The sequence below is a fragment of the Talpa europaea genome (genome assembly GCF_964194135.1).
Source record: "Talpa europaea genome assembly, chromosome: 15".
NCBI lineage: Eukaryota > Metazoa > Chordata > Mammalia > Eulipotyphla > Talpidae > Talpa > Talpa europaea.
The window spans coordinates 85,785,519-85,812,164 of NC_140083.1; the positions used below are offsets into that span (position 1 = coordinate 85,785,519).

Here is a 26,646-nt window from a genome sequence, read left to right on the forward strand (position 1 = left end):
TGGGAAGGCGCCAGGGACAGGAGAGAGGAAAGAAAATGAGTCCCTGGGTTGCTTTTGCTTTGCCCCCCGGTTCAAGGATCTTCTCAGTCCGGGTGTGCAGCTTGGGAAGGACCATCTCGCGGGAGGGTGAGTGACGGCTCTGCCAAGCCCCCCGGCTCCCCCTCCACCAGCGTGTGTGCTCACGCTTCTGCAGCGGCGGGTCCCGCCCGGCCTCACCGCAGGAGCCGTGTGGAGTGGCCTGGCTGAGGCCTTCTGGGAGTGGAGCGGGAGGACGGAGTGAAAGGTCATTCGTGCACATTTTCGGATGAACATTCTCTAACATTCAGTTCAAACTCCTAAATGACCCTTTACAGGCCGCCGTGTTCACGCTCAGTCTCAACACCGTGGTCGGGAGCTGTGCACATTTTACACACCGCAACCCGCCTCTGGGGCCCCGGGCTCGGCCCCACTGACCTGCAGTGCGCGGACAGTCGTCCATGGCTGCAAGGCCCAAACCAAATCAGTGAAGAGTTTTCTATCCTTGTACTTTGGCCGTTCCCCCAGGCGGGTGCGTAATTTACTTAGGGAAAAGGAAAATGGGGTGGCGGGGTAGGGGTCTCCTTGGCGTTCAGGATTGTCATACAGACTCTGGGGTCTGCCTGCTGAGGAACCGTTAACAGGTCACCACAGCCTCTGCTGAAAAGCATGTGGGTCTGCTGAGAGGGCCAGAACACTTAGGGTCTGAGGTGACCCTTGTTTTTTCTTGGCCACGCCAGAGGCCGCGAGTGCAGGAAATGCCCTTGGGGTCGAGTCTAACTCTGAGTCCCCCACCCCAGAGCCCTGAGCCGCTGGAGCATCCTGGAAGTGAAGACTCTACCCTCGTGTACATAAAGCTCCTTGTTCCAGACCGTCCCTGAGCTGAAAACCAACCTCCAGCTGGGCTGGGGTGACGTTGGCACAGTGTTGTTCAGTAAAACAACTGGAAATTGAGCTTTCACTTACCCTAGCATACTTTTTTAAAAAACTAGTCTGTGGTATAATCGAGTTGGGTACCTGTATCTTTAAATTACTAGGGAATTTTGTATGTTTAAATAATTGTACTGGGTTCCATAATGCTTATCTTAGAAACTGTTTAGTAAAAGAAAATATATCAGCCGTGCGTTTGTGAATGCCCCGTAGAGCATTCGGCCAAGTCCGGTGTGTAGTGCGATGGTCGCTCTAGATGTCTGAAGTGTCGTCAGTGGCTGTGTCACGGGAGAGACTCGATGTCCCTGCGGACGGAAGGGTAGCTCCTGCCCGGTGATGAAGTCAGTATTGTCCCCTCCTGTCGTTCTGATCAGTTGCAGTTCTGGTGGCTTCCTGCTTGTGACTGTTCCCTACCGTGTCGATGTACATGCGTAGTATGTACACGTGCAAGTGCCTTTCTATCTTAGGAGTCTTCGCCTTGCTCCTGCCCTGCGCCCTCCTCCCTGCCCCGACCCCTGCTGCCCCCCTTGGGTGTTTGTGAACTTCCCTCCCCTCCCCAGCTGCTTCCCTCCCCGCCTCTCTGTGCCTCAGTGCTCAGTTCTGTCCGTCCTGCATCCTTGTCGCTCATCAGACTGTCTCGTTTTCCTGTAGCCGTGACTGTGCCTTTCCAGCCCGTCCCCCACCCCGCACCCCCGCCCCACATGCCACCCCCCGGCTCACGTGCTGCGACTGCCGTCCTGTGCGCCCCGGCTCTGCGCCGCCTCTCCCCATTCCATCCCCGCCGCCGGGAGGTGACAACACAGGGGACGCTTTCACGGTTCTGGAAGAAAACAATGTTTGTTCCTCTGTTGTGACGATGCACTTTTATGTATAGGACTGTACACTCGGCATGTACCGTTCCAGGCTTCCGCCGTCAGGTCTGCTCCCCGCGGTGTATCTTTATAATAAATAAGATAGTTCTGGCTCCTTTGTCTGCTTCCGGCCTGCTGTGCCTCTCCACGGCGCGTCCGTCCCTGACCGCCGCTTGCCCGGCCCAGAGGGGTGAGTGGCGTGACCGAAGGTGAAGCCCTGTCCTCTGCAAAACTGCTGGGACCTCACGTTTTTATTGGTGAATCTGGAAACGAGGCCCGGTGTATGGGGCCTTCCCCATGAAACCGTGGGTTTTTCAGGGACATGCTTTGGTGACCCTTGCGTGGCAGCCCAGGGGGTTGGGAGGCCGGGAGAATCCCATCCTGCTGGACACACATCAGACAGATCTTCCCTTTGAGATGGGTTTTTTTCTGTCCTAGTTAAACCTTGCCAAGCTGCCCTTCGGTTTTACGTGGATAAAGTGAAATGCCGTCGGTAGGTATAGAATCACAGCATTCAGAACTCCCCGATGCGCTGAGGTTTCTTCTCCAAACTGGAGAAAGAAAAGGCTAACTCTTGAAATCCAGCAGTACCTCAGAGTTTTATAAAATTGTATCAGCAATGAATGTTGATAAGACTGAATTTGATAAGATTGAATATTGATGAGATGTGGAATTACAAGTTGACGTTTACTTGAAGAGAGGAAACCTACTGGAGGTGTCAAATATACACAGAAAAGTGCACAAATCATTCATGTCAGAGTTCTCACCAAGGGACGTGCTCACGCATCCACCACCCGGATCAAGAGATCACTCACCCCGGCAGCCCAGAAGCTACGGGCGTGTCTCTCCAAAGTAAATCAAGAGCCTGAGGATTAGCACCTGTGGCTGGGTTTGCCTGCGGCTTCAACGTTCTGTAAACGGGCTCTGTGTTGATTTTGTATCTGGCTCTTGCTCAGAGTCGTCCGGATAGTAACATATTACAGGCGTTTCCTTTCCATTTTCCACTGCTTTATGGGATTCTGTTCCAGGAATGTGCTGGGTATGTTTATTTTAGCATTTCCTCATTAAGCTTTGGGTTTTGTGTGTAAATATTTTTAAATATGAACCAATGAATGAAGAAAAAAACACCTTTTCAAGGAAATGTTTTCCCCAAACATGGTGGAATAACATTGAACTAAGTCATTGAAAGCCACCAACTTTATTCCCGTCGGTGCGCCCTAGAGCTCTCGCCTCCTGCCGGAGCCGGGGAGGAGACAGTCGCCTGGTCGTATAGCGCTCCGGAGGGTCCGTGAGGTCCGCCTGGCTTTTCGGCCTGGCCTCTGTGGCCATCACCTGTACTACGCGGAAGGCGCGTGGCGTGGAGCCTGACCATGGGCACCTGAGCGTGGTGTGTGCGCGTGTGCAAGTGCACACCTGAGCCCGGAGGGCAGGGCTATGAGGGCGGCATCACTCAGAGACGCCTGCAGCAGAGCAGCTGCGAGGACAAGCGAGGCTATGAGAGGACGAGGCAGAGAGGCCAGGGAAAGGAGGCGCAGGGGCGCCCTGTTGTCTCCCTGCCGCCTATTCCCCCAGGCAGCATTCAAACCTGTGCCAGTGATGCCAGGAGCCCCACAATTCTCCTTCAAATCACTAGAACCTACCTGGCCTGGGATGGTTGCAAAACATGTTTGAAAAAAAAAATATTAGGACCTAACACTGCTTATATCTGTAAATCTCTGCTTCAGCCTCACCTCACGAAATGCCAGGTACCATCAATTGCTGAGCTTTTGAGAAGCACCTTTAGCGCAAGTCAATTTTCCAGCTTGGAATTCAACTCTCCCCTGCTGCTAAAAATGCCCCCTTTTGCCTCCTTTGTATCTTCCACACCTTGGTTGCTGTAGTCACCGCTCTTGTTCTCTTGCACCCGAGTTTTTTAATGTTCTTTGTTGTGATTTAGAGAAGTGTCAAGAGGCAAATGTTCTGGAATCACCTCCTGTAAGCAGGAGCTCCTTTAGCCTCTCATCAAAACTCTTTCTGCTTACCTCAGCCGCCGCTGGTTTCTCTTGCTTCCAAGTGAAATCTGTCATTCACATGTTCAGAAAGGATTTTCTTCCTGTAAAGGTAAAAGTTCTTCTTGAGGGCAGCAAGCAGAACCCTAGATGTTAAAGAGCGGATCGCTAGTCTTAACCAGAGAGAATTTCCCAGCCTCTGCAGACAACACGGTCCCACCTGCCTACACCTGCTGTGAGCAGCCTCCAGGGAAGATGGCTTGGAAGAGACACAACCTGAACTATCCTCTCTTTACCTGGTTTTGTTATTTTAACATGTAGAAACAAAGCAGTGGGAGAAAGAGTTCTTAACAAAAAGAAATTTAAAGAAAAAAATTAAGCATCAGCCGTGGGGAAAAGTTGCTTACCTGGGTATGAAGCAAAAAGTGCAACAAATGTTTATTGAGTAAATAAAGCACCCGCCCAACTCAAAGAGCAAAATGACCCCCCATGATATCTCCTGAGTTTCCATATGGAAAAAGAAACGCTATCAAAGCTTCTTTAGCTCGGGGGTGTGTTAACAAAGGAAAAATGGTAAGCTTGGCCAGGGAATCCAGCATCTCCAGAGATCTAGTCAGGGAAAAGAGGTTCAAATGCATCTGCTCATGGGCCCCCCACAAATTACCTGTGGGCTCTGGGAATGACGTATATTAAAACAAGAAAATTTCAAAATAGGAATTCACCCGCCTGTGCAAAATAGGACAAATGCAAGTCACTTGCCGGGTGTCGATGGAGGGAGGTAGCGACACGCTCAGAGCCGGGGACACAGGCTGTGGGTCCAGCTCTAGACAAGAAAGGCCAAGTGCGTGTCCTCCTGTCCTGGTCAGAGGGTAACCGGGAGGTGAGTGCAGAACCCAGGCACAGAGCTGGATTTGTTCACGGGGACGCAGCAATCCGGCAGCCACAAGAGGACTGCTGGGGAGAGCCCCTGAGACCCAGGCGGTCAAGGGTCAGTCTCTGAAGACCCACCAGACTCTTCTCTAAGGAAAGAGCTCTTTTTTTTTTTTTTTTCCACTTTGGCTCCAGCACAAGCCAGCTCAGCACATCGTGCCCATCACGGAAGCCTGTTCGAGCCCTTCCCTGCTCCCTGAGCCGTCGCGCCCTGATGTGCAGCGTGCAGGCTCCCTCAGCAGCCATGTTCCAGGGCAGCCCCCATATAGAAGGGGTTGCCTGAGGGAGGGGCCTCAGCTGCGCGCTTCCAGGGGACGCACCCTGCAGGCGCACGGGAAAGGGTTATTTCCAAGGGAAGGGAAGTGAGGGGCTGTACAACCCAGAAAAGGGGGAGACACATTCTGAAAGGCGTCCTACCCGCCGCCTGATCCCAAGTGACCGGCCAAGCCCAAAGCTGCCTGGCCAGGAGCGCGAGGCAGGTGCCCGGGACCCACGCAAAGGGCTGGTTTTATTCACAAACAGAGAAAATGGCCGCTGACGCCACCTCAGGGCCTGGCGCCTCCCGTGGGGAGCCTGGGATTTGCGGTGCCGGGGCCCCAGGCCTGTGGGGCGCGCTCGGCACCTCCCTCCCCGTCCGCCATGTGTTTCGATTACTAAGTTGAAGTTTCCTCAGGGAGCGGGTCGGGGTGTCGCGCGGGCGCGGGTGAGGGAGGGCGCCCACCCGCCCCTGTGGCGATCACGTCACGGGCACCTGCCGTGCCCCTCGGGGCGCACAGAGTTTACGTCAGGGACACGTCAACACGGCGTCCGCCCGACGCTGCTCCGTTTCATGCACTAGCTCTGGAGCGATCAGTGGAGTTTGGCGGAAACGCTTTCGGGGTGTGGGGGTGGCAGGAAAAGCAGCAGCGCGGGTGAGTCTCTAAACGAAGCCCGGCCCGAGCTGGTTCTGGGGTCCGTCCTCAGCGGGGTGGCGAGGGCTGCGCCCGACGGGGTCAGCCAGGACGGGGGGCCCCCGCGACGCCCCGCAGGCCCGTCCCGACAGGGCGCGTGCGCCGCGGGGGGCGAGACCGGCCAGGGGCGCACCCCGCGGGAGGAACGGGCCCCCAATTTCCCGTCTCATCCCCGCGACCCCGCGCTGCCTCCTGGGAGCTCCATCCCTGGAGCCCCCCAAACCAGATGCTGTGTTGGGGGGTGAGGCCGTTCCAAGGAGGGCGCGGTCACTGCGCCCCGCGTGTCGCCGCCTTCGCAGGGGCGGCCGCCCCCCACCGCGCCTCACCGCGCGCGCCCCAGACCACAGCGGGGCGCACCCCCCCCCACAGCGGGCGTGGGCACAGGGGCCGCCCCTGAGACCCGGGCCCTCGGCTGCCATGGGCGGTGCCAGGGCGCGAGTGTGACGGTCTGGACAGAACCGCCTCGATTGCCCCGGGGACCTTCCAGCCGGGGGTCCTTCCAGGGGCCGGGGAGGAGCCGCTCAGCTAAATCAGGGCTTTGGGCTGTTCCCAGAGCTGAGCTGTTGTGAGCAGTGCTGCTCCAAACACGGGGTGCAGGTGCCCTTTGGAGTTGGTGTTTCTGTGTCCTTGGGGTAAACACCCAGGAGTGGAATTGCTGGATCCTAGGGAAGCTCTATGTTTAGCAGGTCCAGAAATCTCCACACAGCTCTCCACAGTGGTTGGACCAGTTTGCACTCCCACCAGCAGTGCAGGAGAGTTCCTTTTTCTCCACACCCTCGCCAGCATTTGTTGTTGCTAGTTTTTTCAATATGTGCCATTCTCACTGGTGTAAGTTTTGATTTGCATTTCCCTGATGACAAGTGATGGTGAACATTTTTTCATATGCCTGCTGGCCACTGGATCAAGAAGACGTGGTCCATATACACCATGGAATATGACTCAGCATTCAAAAAAGATAAACACATGCCATTTGCAGCAACATGGATGGCGCTAGAAGGGATCATGCTCAGCGAAATAAGCCAGAAAGAAAAAGAAAAATCCCGGATGGTCTCACTCATAGCAGGAATCTAGAAAACTTAAATAAGGGACCAGGAAAAAGAACAACTATAAGAAAGAAAATATCAAAATCAACAAACAACTATGAACCAGAGACACTCTATGGGGGATGGGGGGCAGGGAAAGGAGGGGTTGGGGTCAAAATAAGGGGGTTGCAATTGTATGGGAAATATAAAAATAAAATTTAAATTTAAAAATAAATAAATAAATAAATCAGGGCTTTGAAACAAAGCACAGGTGAGCAGGTGGACCCAAGAGAGACAGGACACGAGAGACCGAAGTTTTAACCCGGGCTGACGGACCCGAAGCTCAGGTGCTGCAGGGACTGGAAAGGGGCCCCCGAGCCTGCATCCCAGTCAGCGCCAAGTGTGGTAGAGAGAACCCGGGAGATTCCAGGGCTTCGGGGCCCGGGCAGCCGCACAGGAGCGGGGATCAGGGCAAGTCTGGGGAAGCGCTGAGTGTCTGCAGAGCATCCCAAGGAAACCAGCAGTACTTACTTGGGGTGCCGTGCTAGCCACCCTCAAGACTTTCCGCTTCTCCTGAGTAACTATTTGGTCTTCAGCAAGAGTTGTACCCCAATAGAGATTTTTATCTTGGGGTACGTAGACCCACAGGGATTCCATGAACCCTTGAAATTGTAAAAGCAAATTTTGTTTGTGGACTGGACATTTTTCGGGAAGGAAGCACATCCCTTCAACACAAACTCAGACTCTGTGACCCTCTCCCCCGGCAAAAATGTTAAGGGATCCTCTATTCCTTCATGCAAGCACTCCAGCAAGGTCCGTCCCCGTCTGATCATTTGGGAGGGGGAACGCGCCTCTCCTAACCAAAGTCCGTCTCAGTAACGAAGCTGTGGTGAGACCTCAGCCGTTGTGCACGTTGTGAGTCAGAACAGCTCACCCCGCAGCGGCCAGATGAGGAAGGAGTTTGGAATGTCTTGGTCGCAATTCAATGGAGATGACACTGAGTTGCTAACTCAGCTCTTGAGCCAAACCTTACTTGGATACCTGTTTCTACAAGAGCAGTGACTAAAGCCCCAACTTTTAACACTAAAAATGGTCATTTTTGTAATTGCTCCTGCACCAGTCAGCTTTCCACTGTCGGGAGAAGCCAGTTGCGCCAGGTCGAAACAAAGCCCAGTGCGGAGCAATGTTCTGCCTTAGTGTGGCCCTCTGCTGGCTGGTTCCAAGCTCCCCTCGTCGACAATCCTTGTTTGCTGCCAAATGAAAGATTTTACAATTTTGCCAGCTTTGAGAGAGCCTCTCTGGAGAGTTCAGATCCCCAAGAATTCCCCAAAAATGAAACAGAAACCTAACAACTCCAAAAACAAAATAACAAAATGTCAACGTTATTACTGGAAAACTACAGCATGGTCTGAACTGCGCTTTGTTGCTGCCCACTGAACATTTGTTAACCCAGATAATTAAAACAAAGGGTACTTTTAATGTCATGTAGATGAAGTGGTAATGAATAAGCAGAAGAGGCCAAGATACGAGGAAATTTAAAAGTTGGGCCAATAGAACGGAATAGGAAAATAAAAGCCTTGAAAATAGTTGGGGTTTCCCCCCACATTAGAACTAATTACCTTTGTTAAGTAGTATGTAGAAAGTGGTTTTCACAGTATGTTTAATAAACACAGTGACAGCGATTGCAGCTGCATAGCCGGGAGTCAGCATTGACTGGGAAAAGAAACCTCCCCAGTAAGGACTTCTTTCTCTTATCTTCCCAGAAAGCACTAGAAGAAAAAGGTTTGATAACTTACCTCTAAGCACACATACAAACCTTATACCTCCTGGGCCTCCCTGGTGGTGCAAGGGGTTAAGACACAACCTATGAGGCTGTCTGCAGCCTCTGCAGCACGAGTTCCATCCCGGCCAGGGAGCTACCCACATGGCGCAGCAGACCTCTCCTGTCTCCCCGCTGCTTCCCTCAGCAGTGTGTTTCAGTCAGTCTGCCTGTTCTGTTGCCCGCTCTGTCTCTGGTGAATCCTCTCACCCCCCGCATCTCTGGCCTGTACCCCAGCTCTAGTATGCATAGAAAAATAAATCTTTAAAAAAAAGCTTTACTATTAAATAAATGAACCTATCCCTCCTCATATTGGCACAAAGGAAGAGCTGAAAGAAAAAGGCAATTGTACTGAATTAGCCCCTTCTTCTCCTTTTTTTCTTTCTTTAAAAAAAAATCAGCAAAGCACTTTACCTTTGGCTCACCTTCACATTAAAACTTTAAAGATTGATTAGAGCAGGATGGCAGAACGGGGGGTCTTCTGACAGCAGCAGTAACTTGTCAGCCATCTTCAGACGAAAGTGCCCTTTTGGGAGCTTGTGAAACTGCAGGAGTCATCCAAGCCTTATGGGGCTGCCATCAAGAGACACAGAGACCAAAGGACTAGAAGAGAGAGCCCAGAAACCCCCCCACGTGTGCTGTCCACTGCTCTCTGGCAAGGGCGCAAATAATACACAGTGGAGAAGCAACAGTCTCTTCAATTGTCAGTATTGGAAAAAAAGAATATTCACACACAAAGAATAAAACATTGGCTCTTTATTTCACACTTTACCTAGGAATTAACTTGAAATGCTTTAAGACTTAAACGAAAGACCCGAAACCATAAAACTCCTTGAAGAAAACATCGTGGGAAGCTCTGACATTGGTCTTAGCAATGATTTTTTGGAATTGACACCAAAGGCACAGCAGACAAGATGAAACCAAACACCAGTGGGACCATATCAAACTCAACATTTTCCGCACAGTAAAGGAAACAATCAATGAAATGAAAAGACAACCTACAGAGTGGGAGGACATATTTGCAAACACATGTGTAAAGGGATTAATATTCAAAATATGAATGGAATTCAAATGACTCAATAGAAAAAAATCAACCTAATGGTTAAAAGGATCAATGATAGGAATAGACATTGTCCCGAAGACACGCAGATGTCCGAAAGGCATACAAGAAGGAGTTGGGCATCACCAGTCATCCAGGAAGGAAATGCAAACCAAAACCCCACTCTGCGGGGCATGCTCACGACCCAAAAGCTAGAGATAACAAGGGCTGGTCAGGGTGTGGAGAAAAGGGAACCCTTTACACTGTTACAAGGTAAATTGCTATAGTCATTGAGGAAAACAGTATGGAAGCTCTTTAAAATAGAAATATCAGCAATCCCACGTCTGAATATGTAGCTTCAAGAAATAAGATCAATTATCTCAGAGAGGTCTGTACGCCAGTGTTCTTAGCCCCTCTACTCACAATAACCGAGGCATGCAGTCAACCTAAGTGTCCACCAACAGGCGAATGGATAAAGAAATTGTGGTGTGTACACACATAGACGTGTGTGCTGGAATACTATACAGCCTTTAAAAAGAAAAAGATGGAAATCAGATCATTTGCGACGACATGGATAAAACTGGAAAGCTGAATGCTAAATGAAATATCCGGTTCCAGAAATTCATGTATATGTGAAATCAAAAACAATGAACAACTAGAGAAGAAGGGTGGTGGCCAGGGGTGGGGGTCAGGGAAAGGAGAGTTATCAAAGGTACAAACTTTCTGCTGTAAGGTGATTTCTGGGGATCAATCTACAACATGATGATGTAGATACCACCACCCTTTGTGTATTTGCTTAGAGAGTAGACCTTAAGTGTTCTTAGTGTTAGGGGGAAAGAATGCCCTGAGCAAACTCCATACAGGCTTTGTGGACACCACCCCCACTCCATCCAGACACTGGGAACTACAAATCCCAGGATCCCCAAAGGGAGGTTGTGAGGACCTGAGGGCAGAGCTAAGCAGCCATTTTCTCTGTCTGTGAATATAACCAGCCATGTGATGGGGGCTCTCGCTCTCCTGGCTCGTGCTCTTGGCCAGGCACCGCTTGCTGTCTGCGGGTCATGTGGGATTCCAGGTCAGTGAAACGGGCAGGACGCATTTAAGAATTTATCTCCCTCTTTTTCTCCCTGAGGTGTTCATTTCCTCATTTCCCCTTCGCTTGTTAATAAACCTTTGATTAGCCTTTTGTGTGTGCCCGCAGTGTAAGTCCCCTTTAAGCGCGCGGGTGGGGACCCACAATCAGGCAACCCATTTTATATCGGGGCTGCCCTGTAGCATCACCACATACACACACAAATGGTAATTATCTGAGGTGAAATTATCTGAGGTGACGAATGTGTTACTTAGCTTGATTGTGGTAATTATTTCACAATGTACATGTATCAAGTGACCATGTTGTGTACTTTAAATATATACAATTTTTATTTGCCAAATATTCATCGATAAAGCAGGGAAAATAGTAGAAAGCATCACATTTTATCTTTCTTTCCTTTATTCCCCTCCTGTATAATCAGTACATATAGTTGACTGTCAGTCACCATCTCCCTCTAAACAGTCAGCAAACCCTCATCTGATACGGAATTAAAAAGCCCTTTGTTGATAATGAACGGATATGTTGCTGTTCCTTTCTTCCTATGACTTAAGAAACAGTAGGAGGAAGAGAGAAAACATTGCTACGCTAACTCATAATTTTGATGTCAACAGTATTTTTTCCCTCCTTAGACATTCCAGCTCCCCCCACCCCACCCCGATCTAAAACCAAAATTCTTCTCAGGGAGTTACGAGGGGTTCCAGAGTAGTCAGGAGCAGCTTATACAGCAGCATCTCCACTAACACCCGAGAGCCCTCCTCAGGCATTTTTCTCCACTTGGCGCAGGCACCTGAGGGTCGACCGAACACTACTAGGCAGGGCCACGCTCAGGCCCATTCTGCTGTTCCTCTCATTCCATCCAGCAACCCCTTCCCCTCCACTGCCAGCCCCAGTTCTCTCTTCAGGGAAGCAAGAGAAAGTCCTGCCGATCGTCTAAGTAGCTTCTCAAAATATTTCTGCTACACATGTAATACTTTCCCCAGGAAGAATTTTCTTATCAGCTGCTCGGTGGTTGACACTTTTTTGCAATACTGGACAGTTCTCACTTGCATGCAGCAAACATTTGATAGCTCTGTACTCTTTTTTTAGGAAGGGGTTTCTTCAGCTGTTGCAGGTCCCACTTTATTGGCAGCTAATTCCCTGAGGACACAGACAAGAAACTTTCTTTCCTCAGTGTCGTTCATCCTTTTAAAAAGTAAGCAACACTGCGAAGGCTCAACTTTGAGAACGTGAGAAATGACTGCTTTTAGAGATTAGTGCTGGTTTTAGAACTAAAAATAACATTTAAAAAAAGGAATCACCTTCTCAAGCTCTCCAAGGACAGCTGTACTTGCTAGAGCAAGTGGTTACAAATACGTCACACATAGGGAGAAAATGCTCGTCATCACTTAGCATCAGGAAAATGCAAATCAAAACAACATAGAGATGCCACCTTACACCTTTGAGAATGGTCCAGATATTAAAAAAAAATAATAACCAAAACAACGCAAACAACAAATGCCAGCAAGGGTGTGGAGAAAAAGGAAGCCTCCTACACTGCTGGTGGGACGTAGACGGCTCCAGCCCTTATGAAGACAAGCGTGGAGATGCCTCAAAAGACTAAAATGGGTCTGCTGTAGGCCACAGCAATTCCACCCCCCTTTCAAGGACGCGTGTGACCTTGTCACACCTGGAACACTGTGTCTTCCTCAGAGCAAGGAGCAGGAAGATCCTGCCGACGACGGCTGGAGACTTCTACCCTCTGGGCCAGAGACGACACGTTTCTTTAAAGTCCTAGGATTTGCAGCATTTTTTTTAATGACAGCACTAGGAAAGCAATACGCTTTCTGCCCAGAGTAATCACGTCTCCCTTGAGCTAATGGAAGACGCACTTGCTGAGCATTATAAAGGATTTGGGTTTTTCTTTCTTTTTTAAAAAATATTTATTTATTTATGCATACAAGAACTGGGGTACAGGCCAGAGGTGCGGGGGGTGAGAAGATTCACCAGAGACAGAGTGGGGAGCACAACAGGCAGACTGGCTGAAATCCACTGCTGAGGGGAGCAGCAGGGAGACAGGAGAGGTCTGCTGCGCCCTGTGGGTTGCTCCCTGGCCGGGGATCGAACTCGTGCTACAGAGGCCGCGGACCGCTTCTTAGGTTGCGTCTTAACCCCTTGCACCACCAGGGAAGTTTTAGGTTTTTCTCATCAGAATTTCCCTCCTGAAGTGCATCTGTTCTGTGAGCCAGCATCCATCTGGCCCTGAGGAAGCTGAGGCGCAGGAAATAATTGCAAAAACGGTGAAATGCGGGATATACTGGCCACTGGTGACCCCGGAATGTCGTCCCGCGTTTCCTGCAGCGTCCAGGGAACTGTGGGAAGCCAACTTGTAAAATCTCAGACCCTTCCAAGTTCTTAACAATGGGGTATTCTGCATGGTGCAAAAATCTCTTCCCACCAAATAAAGGGACAAATTAGACAATATCATGAACTCAGTCACCATAAACACTGTACATATTCGTGTCATTGAAAGAGGTATTTCGGATTAAATATCCCAATGCAATTTCTAATGCACATGCCATTTGGGCATTAAACTCTTAGATCCTTATGCAACAAAAAGAATATGTACATATATACTCTTTACATACAAAAATAATGCTAAGAAGTATTTAATAAGGTGACCACTATGACTTTCAAGCAAAAAAAAAAAACACCCAGGGGAAGGAACAGAATGGAGGTGGGGGGCAAGAGGAGTGACAGAATCTCTCTAATTGTTACTTAGCATCAGATATTTTTTAAAATAGGAAACGGGAGCTGTCAGGTCTCTGTCGTGCCAACACTACTGGATATACTGGAAAGAACAACTGACATTTTGAAAACCGTCATCATCTCTAATACAGGACAAATGCAGGGTCGAGACTATTTAAATGACAATTTGATTTTTTTTAAAAAGCACACCAAGGGATGATTTTTCCACTGACAGGGAAGGTGCGCGAAGAAAACAAGTCTGAAAACTCTTCATTGCCTCCCTTCACAGCCCTCAGCACCCCGGCCTGGCGGCCCCGCCGCCCGCCTGACTTCCAGCGCAGCCAGCAGGCCTCGGGCCTCGGCGCCAGCACCACGCGTAGGCAGAGCCTAATGTTGTTGCGCGAATGGATACTGCATGCTGGAGAGATCGCTCATCGCCTCTGTCCGGCCGTTTGGGGGTGCTGCTCTGACCCTGCCCTAGTCTGGAGCCCTGAGACCAGGGGATCCAGGTGGAGGGGTGTCCTGCGTCGCCCTATCTTGTCACCCCCAAAGTGAAATGAGTCTAGAGCTAATCAAGATATTTGGTCAGTAGAGATCAGAACTCTCAGGGCAAAGCAGGGAGCAGATTTTCAGACGTAACTGGATTCTGGAATTGTTCTAGTTTTTAAGACCAGCCAAGGCAGGATTCACTCCCTGGGGGCAGAAAATAAATAAAAGCTCCCATGACCATCTTCCCCTCTGAAATAAAGGTCCTGCGCTGGCCCACACTTTCCTGCTGTTGCCATTCTAGGCCCAGCCCCTTCCTTTCAGGATCACCCCAAGGCAGTTGCCCCTCAAGCCCCTTCTTGTGCTCCGCCACCGCCCAGAGCGCTCCCCAGGCTCTGACACTCAGAGACAGGGGGACCCGCTTGTGTCTCTCCACTCCCCGGCGCTGATCTCGCACACGCACCATGTGGCTTTAAGTGTAAAGACTCACAGAAACAGACTCTGCTGTCACAAGCAGATGGAAACGATACAGACAAGTGAAAACACTTGCACTAATGAACACGCACTGTGCGTGATGGGGGGAGAGTGGCCACAGGCAGGAGAGCGTCTCCGGCCTTTCTCTTCGGACGCATTTCCCGCAGGGACGCTGAGCGCTGTTCGGGCACAAGCTCACGAGGCAACTGCACTGTCACAGCACAGCAACGTGGCAGAGAAAGGCGCGGGGGCGTTGGTAGCCTCTGCCTGCGGGGCTTTCTTGGAGAATCACGCAGCGTGTTGTTTTCCTTTCTCACTTAGATGGGAAATAAATCCCTTTTAAAAAAAACTTTTACTTGAAGGGAAAATAAATTCAGAAGTTACTGTAATATTTTTATGGGCAATTATAGCAAATAGACTAAGAATGATCTTTTACTTAATAGTAAAAATATTATACTGAAATGACACTGGAAGAGGTTTTAGTTCTGAACAGCTTTTCTTGCCAAACAGACTTTTTTCTTTACTTCCTTGTACTTTTTTTTTTTTTTTTTTAATTCACGGACTGTGGTTTCACATGCCCCATCTTAATGATGAGGAGAAGCGCTGCTCTCTTGGCGAGGGGCACTCCATCCCGGGAGCCCAAGGGCCCTGGGGCCAGCGCGCTCATGTCCACTCCTGGGCACCCACGGCAGGGCCTGCCTGGGGCTCAGGGAGCACTGGGCGTAGCTGTGGTCACCCCCTTAGGGACAATGCTGAACTTTTCCCTCCTGTCGTCCGTTGTCGCTGCCTGGAAAAGGCTAACTAGTTGCAAAAACAATCAGAATGAATTACTTTCAAATGCTGCTTTCCAGGGGGGTCAGCCACCCCTGGGGTATGTCCTGGCTCCCTGGGCAGTGGGGGAGTCACTAAAGTGGGTGTGAGGAGGAAGTTTTCAGAAACAAAGGGCAGGAGAGTGAGAAGAGAGGGCTTCAAGATATAAAAAGCAAAAACTGGCAAAAATAAAGGAAGAAATCCAAAGTCACAGTTCGAGATTCTAAGACACTTCTCTCGGCAGCTGACAGAATAACCGGGCCGGGGAAAAGTGTCAGTAAGAACATAGAAAAACCGGTATTTCAACCAACCATAAACATTTGGGAACAAGGAACCAGAAAGATTCTGAAAGAAGAAAAGTGGGTGGGGGTGTGGGGTGCAGTTATGCCGCCTCTTCTAAACTAGTTCTGACATTTCTGTCCCGACTTCACGGCTGAGCACAGGTTTGCCTCCGACGCGAGGACGCCCGGAGAGCCGGGGAGCTGCAGGGGAGGACCCGTCGCTCACGCCACAGCTTTCCTACCCAAGCTCGTTTCCAAAGCCGTTTTCACACGCGTGACCCCACTTTATCCTTTCAAATCCTTGCAAAAAAAGCAGCCCACGCTTCCTTATCCCCATTTTCCAGAGACGGAGGGCAGGCTCGGAGGCTGACGTGCCCAAGAAACAGAACAAGGTAACTGCCGGGGCAGAGGGCGGACAGTGGACAGATCATGACTGGCTCTGCCGGGCGTGAAATGCAAACTACTCTCTTACTGGAAAGCACCTCTTGCACGTCCCGATGTACAAAGTGATTATGTATCAAATTAGATATTGGATCCTGCAGAGAACGACCATCCCCAGGCAATGACTCAGGTATGGGGTTGGACCCAAGGGAAAACAAAGTCGCAATGTCCAACAGCACCCCTCTGTCCCAGCAGCACCCCCAGATGCAACTTGTTGACAAACTGAGGTTAGTATTCATCACACTGCACGTTACCCATAAAAACTGATCAAGCTGTGCCTCAGAAACAAATTCCAAAGTAAGCAGCCTGTGGAAAATAGGTGGATTTACTCTTCCAGTGAGCAAAACACAGCCTTGACATGTGGATCATCTCAAGGACACGTCTCCAGAGTAAAATGACTTTGTCTCTTGACGGGAGCCAAAGTATGTTTAAAACTAAATATACACTCCAGATGTTCTCAGCAACGGCTGGTTACTTAAATATAGGATTTGTATTTTATTTTCTCTCCATGTGCATATTTTCTTTCAGTGCCATAAGAGACCATGTCATTAAGGCCAATGGTGGTTTTATCCAGGTTAAAAAAACAACACAGGGACATCAACGGGTATTTCCAGCATCTTGGCAAAACATAAAAGAGCGATTCAACTTTTAGTTCCAATTGTTTTCAATTTTTTATGCAAGGTCAATGTTGTAAAATCTTTTCAGATTCTTACAGAACCTGAGTGAATAAAATACAGAGGTAAATCATTCCTTTCTATTTAAAGCCAACTGGCTTTTTAAAAATATATGATTTTTATTATGAAAAAGAACTCCCCAGAAATCAGGCCAGTGGGTTCTCCAGCAGCTAGTCCAGACAGGTGGGGAGTCGACTTCACCATGTGGGTGAGGGTGGGGCCCTGCCCTGCCCTCCCTGCCCTGCCCTGCCCTGCCCTGCACCCGCCCACCATGGGGTGACAGTGGCTCCACCTGCTCAGTTGCTCAGCCTAAAAATAACTGGAACAGAAGGGATAAACTCAGCGCCCGGCAGGTAATATGCTGAAGGATGAAGGATTCCCACGTCGTGGCGTATGCGGACTTTGAAAGAGAGCGGAAAGCCCAGACTCTGTAGAGGCACAAACAAATGTGTGCGGCGTGTCACCCGGAAGAACCCACGGCTGTGAGAGCCCCGGGCGCTCCGCCACCAGCGACTCACCTCGGGAGGGGAGATTTCTCACCTAGTCCCTTGTTTGGGCCTCAAAACTATGATTCCGTAGATGAGAATCATGAAACTGCTAACTCTTGTGTTACCGCGCTCATTTATGACAGGAAACGGACAGTCCTCGGTGCCAGAAAGGCCATTTAATATCTTGTCTCGATGGCGCGCCGGGAGGGGCGCAGGGCTGGGACGGCATCAGACACAGGGCTCGGAGCAACATGAAACACCCGGGGAAATCGGCACTAAACAGCCCGTCTGCAGGGAAGCCAGCGGCGGGAGGAAGCAGGGCCGCCCTGGCTGCGCCGGGCAGGCACACAGCAGCCGCGGCCCTCCCCGGGCTGCTCTCTGGACACGCCGTTCAGTTGGCCTTCGGGGACAGGGGCCGCTCGGCCACGGAGACTGTCTTGACCTCAGTTCTGACAGGAGCGCGGAGGGGGAGCGGCAACCAGAGGGGGCCGCCGTCGCTGGGGCCCACCCGCGCCGGCCCGCAGGCCCGCTCACGCAACCCGCCGCTAACCTTTGGAGCCCGGCTTCAGACTTGCAAAAACTTTGGGGTTCTTGAGGGCAAGAGAGACCTCATTGAGGAAGGAGACGAAGTGGGAGTCCCTCTCGGATTTCTTGGATTCGAAGATCACCACGAGGGTGAAGTGGGGCTCGGGGCGCGTGAGGAAGTAGGTGCTCTGCACCTTGTCGTCGTAGAAGTGGACCACCTTGTCCAGGCCGCTCAGCTCGGCCGCACGGTCCGTCATGATCATGATGACGTTGGGCCAGTGCAGGACCGGCCTGTCGCTGGGCAGCGACACCACGGCGGGGTACTGGTCCACGCCCTTCGGGGCCTCCCGGTAGGAGTGGGGGTGGTGGTAGCCGTGGCCCTGAAAGCTCTCGGAGCCGCGGTTGTCAAAGATCAGGGACACGTTGGCCGCGTCGTACTTCCTGATGAAGCTGGAGATCTTCCCGAAGAGGTCGGGGCTGGCCTTGGCCGTCAGCGCCTTCATCTCGGACGCGCTGGTCTGCCGGCTCAGCGCCTCGTGGAAGTAAAAGCTGAACTTGGCCAGAAGCATGTTTTTGAGTTTCATCAGCCAGAGGAAAAGGTGTGGTGGCTGCACGGCCTTCTGAGACTGGCCCCCGAACAGGTGCTTCTTGGTCTCCCGCTGCTTTTCGAAGATCTGGCCCCAGGTCTGCAGCTTGGTGTGCGCGCTGTGCAGGTTCACCAGGGACGGGAGGAACTTCCACTCTGACACCTGGGCCTGCGCCTGCAGGAGGTGGCTCAGGACGCCCACCTCCAGCTGGAAGCTGCTCTCCAGAGGGCTGAGGATGGGGTGGTGAAACCTAAGGGGAAGGGAAGCCAGGTTGAGATTTTCCGCTCTAGAAAAAACAGTGCGTTCAGACAAATAATACTGTGGGGGGCCAGAGGGGAAAACATGAAGAGCACCAGGATGCTGATTGACTTGAACAGCTATTCTGAGACAACTTCACCACTTCAGAATTAGGTCAACAGAACAAGTCTCCTGTGGAAAGGGCCTGGCATTTCAAAAACACGAAAATGACAGCAGTGACTGCCTTCTTGTCAAACACAAAGAAATTAAATTAGCTGTAATTCTTATTTATTTTTATTTATTGGGAATTATCTGATTAATGCCCCCTTCCCTGCTGCCACCTCTGACCCCCAACATCCTCCCAGGGAGGGACGCTGAACATGCGCAGAAGGTCCAGTCTGATAACGTGCCGAAAGAGTCAGAAGGATAAGCCAGAGCTCAAATCCTCCCACTCATGCGCTAACTCAACTAATTTGGCTTCTTCAAACATTACATTGTGGAATAAACAGTAAGTCAAGCACATTCCACTACAGCATTTCTCAAAATCTTTGAATGGTAAAAAATGTTCCCACTGTGTTAACTTTTAGGCCCTTTAACACCTAATGACCAGTAAATACCACAAGCTTCCCTAATCAGGGATATGAAGACAGTCTCCCAAGGAACTATAAACATAATAAACCTGTTAACAAGAAAAGGTTTGAGATTGGAGAAAAGTCTACTATGAATAACAATACTGAGTTGTTTTTCTGCTTCCAGTTGGAACCGATCATGTATAGCCAACATTCTCCTTGAAAGCACATGAATTCTTGGTACAAACCCTCAGAAAGAATTCTGAACAAGCTTTTCCATAAACAAATACCAAAAGCATTGAAAGGCTCAACATTTATTAGGATGAATGTGAGCGTCAAAGTTATTTCTCATCTTTAGGACGAGCTAGAAATTCACATGCATGTTATTCTGCCAAGATGTGGACATCAGCATTACGATGTATCATGTCCCCACTTCCACCCTCCAGGGGGCTTCATGGCTACTCTCCACTCACACCACCGGAGGATCTGCAGTGATCACCCAAAAATACACTCAGCCAGAGCAGCAAGCCCGAAAGAGTCTGAGTAGAGAAAAAACAACAGCTATTTGCAGAAAACATTTGCTCTAAAAAAAGTCAAAAAAAGAAGGAAGGGGTGGGAGCGGAACACCGTCCTTCACAGAGCCGCAGCAAGGGGCTCCTCCCCGAGAGGCATGCGGGTCCCGCACATCTGAGAAGGCGGAGGCCCGATTAAAAATTAGCCAGTAGCAGCAACAACGTGAACGTACTAAATGCCATAGCACTGGACACTTCAAAAGCGTGGTAGTGGCAAACGTTGTGTTCCGTGTATTTTACCACCCACAAATGTCATCTCTCCCAATGTCAACCCATCAGTTTACTGTGTTTGGGATGCAGAGACGGTGAAGGCGCAGCGGCTGCCCCACAGGCCCGACCCCGTCTCCACGGACAGGAGCAGGCAGGCACGCGGCTCCCAGGAGGGTGTGAGCAGCCGCGGAGAGGAAGGCGCCTCTTCCGGTGAAGGGTTTCACAGGAGACGGGGTGTGGACTGAGCCGTGGAGCTTACAAGTAGGTAGGACTGAGCCACATGAGCACAGGGGCTGGCGTCTCCGGGACGGACGTCGCGCCCTTGTCGTGTGACTGTGCAGCCTGGTCTTCACGTGCTCACACCTAGACTCGTCAGACACCACAGAGATGCCACTGCTATTGGTTCTGCTTCGGAAACTTTGAGTAGGCAATAATGAAACTCGCCGAACACACAGCGACGGCTTTATCAATAGTCTTATCACAGATCTTTTTTGGAAGGGCATAAAGTCTAAATAAAGGGTACAAAGTTTAAATAAATCAGAGCTCGGCCTTTGGTGAGAATTTTGTCGCTTGAAGCATTCAGATCAAGAGACGGCTTCCTAAAATGTGATGAGAAATTTTATGTAATTCAGTTGTTTAAATGTTTTTTAAAGTCTAGCTATAAAATTATGATTATGATTAGCTATAAAATTATGATTATGATTAAGTAATAAAATCACTGGTACATTATTCTTATACCAGAGGGATTCTAAAAAGCTCTTTAAAATGTGGAAATAATTGCTGACTTCTTAAAAAGGATTATCTCTTAAAATTATATTCTTGATTTGGGAGTGTAAATATTAATTTACACATACAAGCTCATCTCCCAGGACTGTTTTAACCCTGAAACAAAAAGAGGAGCCAGAATTTTCTTCTGCGAATTCTGTCCAAACCAGACAAGGATGTTCAAAACTAGTTCCACAGGATCAGAAGACAGTCCATTCACTCCTCTTTCGGGGGAAAATTCAAGTATTCAAGAAGTAGTAGACGTCCTGCCCCTGCATCGGCTTCATTCTTGTTTTTCCTCTCAAAAGGCTGCCGTGAAAGCCCGCGTGACTCGTGCCGACGTTCACTCTGAAATCCTTCACGTTATTACAGGAGAATCTACGTCTGTTTAATAATGCGGTAAATTTACCAAAAGACACCGTGGCCGGGCCACTCTGAGCATGAGGGAGGCCCCGGGGGAGAAAACCCGCCTCCACCGCGAGGGCGGCCGGGCGCAGGGGCTCGAGGGGGGACGAGGGGTCCCCACGCGCCCACACCCACGCGCGCCCGCGGCCCGCACCGCAGCCTGGCGGTCCCTGGAAGGGGCGGGGGGTCCCGACGCGCGGGCTACCCGGGGCAGCGGACACTCCCCCGACGGGCGATTCTGGGCGGGGGGGGGGGGACCCCGCGCGGCCCAGGCCTGGAGGCGGCTCTGGGGGCCGCGCCCGCTCCCCGAGAAGGCCGGGGTCGCCCACGGGCCCCGGTCCTCGCAACCCCTCGCCCGGGGCGCGCTCGGACCCCCGCCCGGGGGGCGTGGGGCCCTCGGGTGACCGGGGCCTGCGAGGAGGGGGCAGCGGGAAGCGGGGGAGCCCCTGCTTTATGGGGGGGACCTCCCCGCGACTCCGGGGGCCCACGGGTGGCAGGTGAGGAGCCCAGGAAACAGGAGCGCGGGGGTCGGACGGCAGTGAGCACCCCGGACCCCAGGGGACCCCAGGGCTGCAGCCCCCCCCCTCCCCGGCGCCCCCACGGCGCCCGGTCCCGCGCGGCCTCGGGACGCTGCTCGGGCAGGTGCGGGGCCCTCGGCGGGCAGGAGGCCGGCGGGGGACAGTCCACGGCGCCCGCGGGCCGGGCTCTGAGAGGGGGCCCCCCATCACCCCCGCCCCCCCACATGCCCCCCCCCCCCCCCCGCTCACCTGGCGCTGTACTTGCCGAGCAGCGCGTCCAGCAGCGCCACCAGCTCGGCCGCGTCCACGCTGCGCTGCGCGCTGAGCGCGAACATGCGGTCGTAGAGCTCGGCCGCCTCGGCGCGCGCCTGCACGAAGAAGCTCAGCTGCTCCGCCAGGTGCCCCAGCAGCTCCTCCAGCGCCGGCGCCGCGCCCGCCGCGCCCCGGCCCGCGCCCGCCGCCACCCGCCGCAGCTCGCCGTGCAGCGCCGCGTAGGCCGAGCGCAGCGAGTCGCGCCGGCTGAAGAAGGACTGGCCGCCTGCGGGACGGACAGACGGACGGGCGTGAGGCGCGGGGTCCGGGGCGCCCCCCCCGCGCCCCACGGGGGCCCCTCCACGGGGAGCCGCTCGGGGAGGACCGGCCGCCTGCGGGACGGACAGACGGACGGGCGTGAGGCGCGGGGTCCGGGGCGCCCCCCCCGCGCCCCACGGGGGCCCCTCCACGGGGAGCCGCTCGGGGAGGACTGGCCGCCTGCGGGACGGACAGACGGACGGGCGTGAGGCGCGGGGTCCGGGGCGCCCCCCCCCCCCGCGCCCCAAGGGCCCCACTTCATGAGGAGCCGCTCGGAGAGGACCGGCCGCCTGAGGGGACAGACGGATGTGAGGGGGCCGGAGGCCTCGGGGCACCCCCGCACCCCGCGGGCCCCCGCTCCGGGAGCCCGAGGGCCGCTGCCCGCACACGTGCGCCCGAGGGGCCGCCCCGGGCCAGGCCGACGCCTCGCCGCACACGTAGCCGGGACGGGAGGCGAACCCGGACAAGCGCCGCCGCGACGCCAGCCCGCCACGGCAGACCGCGCGCCCTCGCCGGCGGCCCAGTCACCCCCTCACACACAGGCCCGGCCGCGGTCCGGCCGCCACGGACTCGGCGTCAGGCCGTTTTCGCAAGGATGCCGCGTCCCGCCAGAAGGCCAGAGGCGAGACGGCGAGAACGAGAGGAAACACGCCTGGTCTAAGACCACAACCCGCAGGAAAACAGGACACGCTCGGAGGGGAGGAAACGCCCGCTGCGAGGCACAGACGCGCTGAGGGAGAGACGCATCGCCACCCACACACCCGCCGGGCGCACGGGACCCGCATTTACGAAACACCTGAATGAGCCTCCTTACAACAGCGCCTGCAGTTCAGTTCCCGTCCAGTTTGTTTCAAGAAGCCGGTCTTACACCCCTTCTCTTAGGGCGGCCAGCCCGGCCCAGGCCGCGCGAGGCTGCAGGTTCTAGCACTGAGACCGGCTTCGTGGGGATTCTTAATCCCTGCTTCAAAACCAGGTCCCACGTCTTGGGACCCACCCCCTCCAGCCCAGGGTCAGTCCAGGCAGTCGGTCACTCTAGAGTTTCCTCCAGTGCACTGCCCGGACGCGTGGGCTGCATCGCGTCCTCTCCCCCACACAGCAGGACACCTGTGGCCAGGTGGACCCGCCCTGACAGGAACATGCCACACAGGGCTGTTCTCTCGAGGGTGAGCTCACACTCCGCGTGCTTCTGCGCACTGTAGAGTGAACAAGGACAAACGGGCCTGTCTCCTCTTAGCCTAGGAAGCTGAGAAAACTATCACACAAACCCAAAAGTCCTGGAAGTCTGACACACTTGGTTTCAAAGGCCAGCGGCCACAGTGCTGACAGGCAAAAGATGAAGCTACTTTCAGCCTTAGTTGTTTTTAACATCAAACTCGCAACAAAGCTGCCAAGATAAAAAGGCATAACACATAATGTGCTTGGGACAAAGCGCTGGCCCGTCCCCGCCACGAGAAACAATATAAGAAAATTCCCAATAGTAACAGCTGAGCTTCTGTTAACTCCGGAAAATTGGGAGCTTCAACTACTGTCCTTAGAGTGGCTAGCTGGATGTCTGACAGCTAGCTGCACGACCCCAACTGTGCACCGCTCCCCCTGTTAACAAGGTGACCCTGATGAAAAGTTTAACTCTGGGTGGAAAACGGATACCTTCTTTCATCAGATTACCCTCAGCTGGGGGAGCAGTAATACCACACAAAGACAAACAATACCTTTAGGGTCGCTTCTCAAAAACCTCAGATCACAATCGTGTTTGCTCACTACCCTGGTTGTGTTCACTACCTTTGTGCTGGAAAACAAGAAATCAGAGACGCCCAACTTGTCTCTTTTCCGTTTTTTAAATGTACAAATTATGATTACGTAAAATTATTTCCAAAAGGCTCTCGTTATGACGGCTCATTGTTTCTCAAGACTTCAAGTCTACCTTATGTCATGAAATTTCAAGTAAGCAGATTAACAGCATGAAAAACAGCTAAATGAGCACTTTCATCTGCAGCTTTCTGCTAATGATAAATGTTTAGACATCAGTTCTGAAGTTACTCAGGTCTACTGTGCTAAACGCCAGGAGCCTGGGTTTGAGGACGTGCTCCCTTAATGTTTTGAAACATTTAAACATTGGAATCAGCAAAGTAGTTGAACAGGGCCATGGAAACACAAAAACTTTTCCCCAAGTTTTTAAGAAAATGGAGTCAACCCTACTTCATGGAGTAGTCAACCCTACTTTATGGAGTCAACCCTGAAGTCTTGCTATCAGCATACTGATAGAACATTTGTACAAAAAAGTACGGTATTTGCAAAATTAGGATTTTAATTAGGGGAGTCTGATGAGCTGAACATGTATATAATTGACATGGCATTAACGTTTCAGAACACTTGGAGTGACAGGCCGCCTGGAGCCTGCTCAGTGTCTGGGCAGCTCACAGAGGAAATCATCCCAGGGGGCAAATGCAGACGCAGCCCTCTGGCTCTGCAGGCCTTGGGTTCTGCTCAGCAGCGCGAGCCAAATCAGACAGGACGGTCTTACAAGAGTTCTTACATACTGTGTGGTCCCTGATGTTTGCCTAAAACCTGACACAGATAAAAGCAAGAATAGCAGATTTTCCAACTGGATTCCCTACGTACGCTTAGGCGATCCGACTGAATCCTCTAGGATTATAGGCAAAATTGTACCTACGCATCTATTTTTCTGGGGAATAGGTCTACAGTTTTCATCTAGTCTTATAGATGCCCTAAAAAATATTATGAACCATGGCACTGGGGTCAATAGCTATTCTTTATGAAGTAGGGGAATCTAAAACACCAGATTACCCACTTTCTCCCCATTTTCGCTGTCTTTATACACACATACTTAGGTAACAAAGTATATATAAATTATAACTTAAATACAAATTTCGTAAACCAGATGTAAACAAATACAATCTGACAGATCAGGGCAGACATTCTGTGGATGGTTTGGGCCTCTCTGCAAGTTTCCAGTTGGTAAAAAAAAAAAAAAGAAAGGGACTAATTCTGCAACAGTGATGGCCAATTTGTGGCGAGTGCCAGCGGACAGAGAGGACAATCACCCACGGTGACTCTCCCTGACTTTGGCCGGTAGGGAACCTCCGAAGCAGCAGTGACTGAAGAGCTAAGGCAGAAGCCACCACAAAGTCCTGCCCGCGAGCAAGACGGAGCTGTCACCTGGAGCTGTCACCTTCAGGCGACACAAGGACACTGGGGGGGGGCACCAAAATGGAACCCACACTCAATTTAATGTTCTGTTCCCCGTATGGTGCCTTCGCCTCCCGTCACGCCAGCCCTGCTCACTGACGGGCCCGAGGCCCAGGGCGCCGCAGGCCTGGGGTCCCCGGGGTGTGCGCGCAGGGCCGGCCTTGGGCTGACTTCTCTCTCCTGACCTCGAGGTGTGGTTTCCGCCGGGAAACGGGGCTGAACCTGCTCCAGGTCTTATTTCCGGGGGTCATTTCCGGAGGGGGCAGCGCTGGCCACTGCCCCACCCTGGCCGCCCTCCCGCCGGGACCCGCGGCCACGTCCCCTCTGGCCGAGGCTGGGCGGGCGCGGCCCCCGGGCACTGGGGCGCCCCCCCCCCCCGGGGCGCGCGGCGGGGCGCCGCGGCGGGGCGGGGCGGGGCGGGTACCTAGCTTCTGCCCCAGGTAGGTGAGGCCGTGGTACACCTTCTCGGCCGCGGCCAGGTGCGCCAGCGCCGCCAGCAGCGCCAGCCAGCTGCCGCCCGCGCTCTTGCTGGCCTCCCGCTCCTTCTCCACATTGTCCTTGGCCTTGTCGTAGGAGAAGATGCCCAGGTGCGAGAAGAACGTCTCCAGCACCGCCTGCTCCACGGGCACCGGCGCGGCCAGCGGGATGGACTCCCCCATGCGGGCCGCCGCCAGCGCCGCCCACGTGGCCGCCGCGCGCACTTCCGGGTTCGCGGGCGCGCGCGCCGGCGTGCGTGCGCGCGGCCGCTACGCGCGGCTCGGGAGTGCGCCGCCGCCGTCGCCGGGCGCGCGCGGGCCCGCGGGAGGACGCGGCCGGGCGGGGAGGCGGCGTGACGCTCCGGCGCCCCCGCCCGGCAGCCCCGGCCGCGCGGACGCTCGGCCAGGGACGGCGCCCCGAGGTGAGCTGCGGGCCCCGCCCGGGAGACGCGTCCGCCCCGGGGACGTCACGTTCGCGTGGCGTCAGCAGCCGGGACGTCACTTCTGGCCCGGGCGCGCCCGCCTGAGGCGCGAGGAGGCGGGACCAGTGCGGGGGCGGCGCCCCGCGGGGCCGGAGTCGGCCTCGCCCTCCCCCCGCGCCCGTTTCCCCCTTGCCCCCGTCCCCCCGTTTCCTCCCCGTCCCCCCCCCCGTCCCCGCCGCCCGCCCGGCCTCCCCGGCCCCGCGCCGCCCTCAGCCGCGGGGGAAACGCCCGCGAACGCCCCCCCACGCCCCGGGCCTGCCCTGGCGGCTCAGCCTGCGCGTCCCCGGGGCGCCCCCGGCCCCCGCCGCGCGGCCGCCTGCCCTCTCGGGGCGCGGGGCCAGCGGGCCCGGCGGGGAGGGGGAGCCAGCAGCCGCGGGGTGGCGTTGGTGAGCGCACCCCGAAACCCGAGGCGAAGGGACGGGAAACGCTCGGTTAACGGGAAGGAGACGTGGTCGTGGGGAGAGCTTCACCCCGCGTTCCACAGAACAGTTGCGTGTGAGAACACGGC

General features: G+C 53.3%; 1 protein-coding gene across 2 annotated transcripts; it reads right to left on the reverse strand.

The window, feature by feature from the left end:
- Window positions 1-17,560: 17,560 nt before the first annotated feature.
- Window positions 17,561-25,839, reverse strand: KICS2 (KICSTOR subunit 2; the record flags this gene model as incomplete). Of its 2 annotated transcripts, none has more annotated exons than XM_084254619.1 (3): window positions 17,561-18,377; window positions 21,653-21,941; window positions 25,764-25,839. In XM_084254619.1, 3 exons carry the CDS (start codon window positions 25,837-25,839, stop codon window positions 17,561-17,563), a joined length of 1,182 nt encoding a protein of 393 aa, XP_084110745.1. The 2 variants fall into 2 exon arrangements, with proteins under 2 accessions (XP_084110745.1, XP_084110744.1); XM_084254618.1 differs by having other exon boundaries at window positions 25,605-25,839.
- Between the last annotated feature and the right edge of the window lie 807 nt (window positions 25,840-26,646).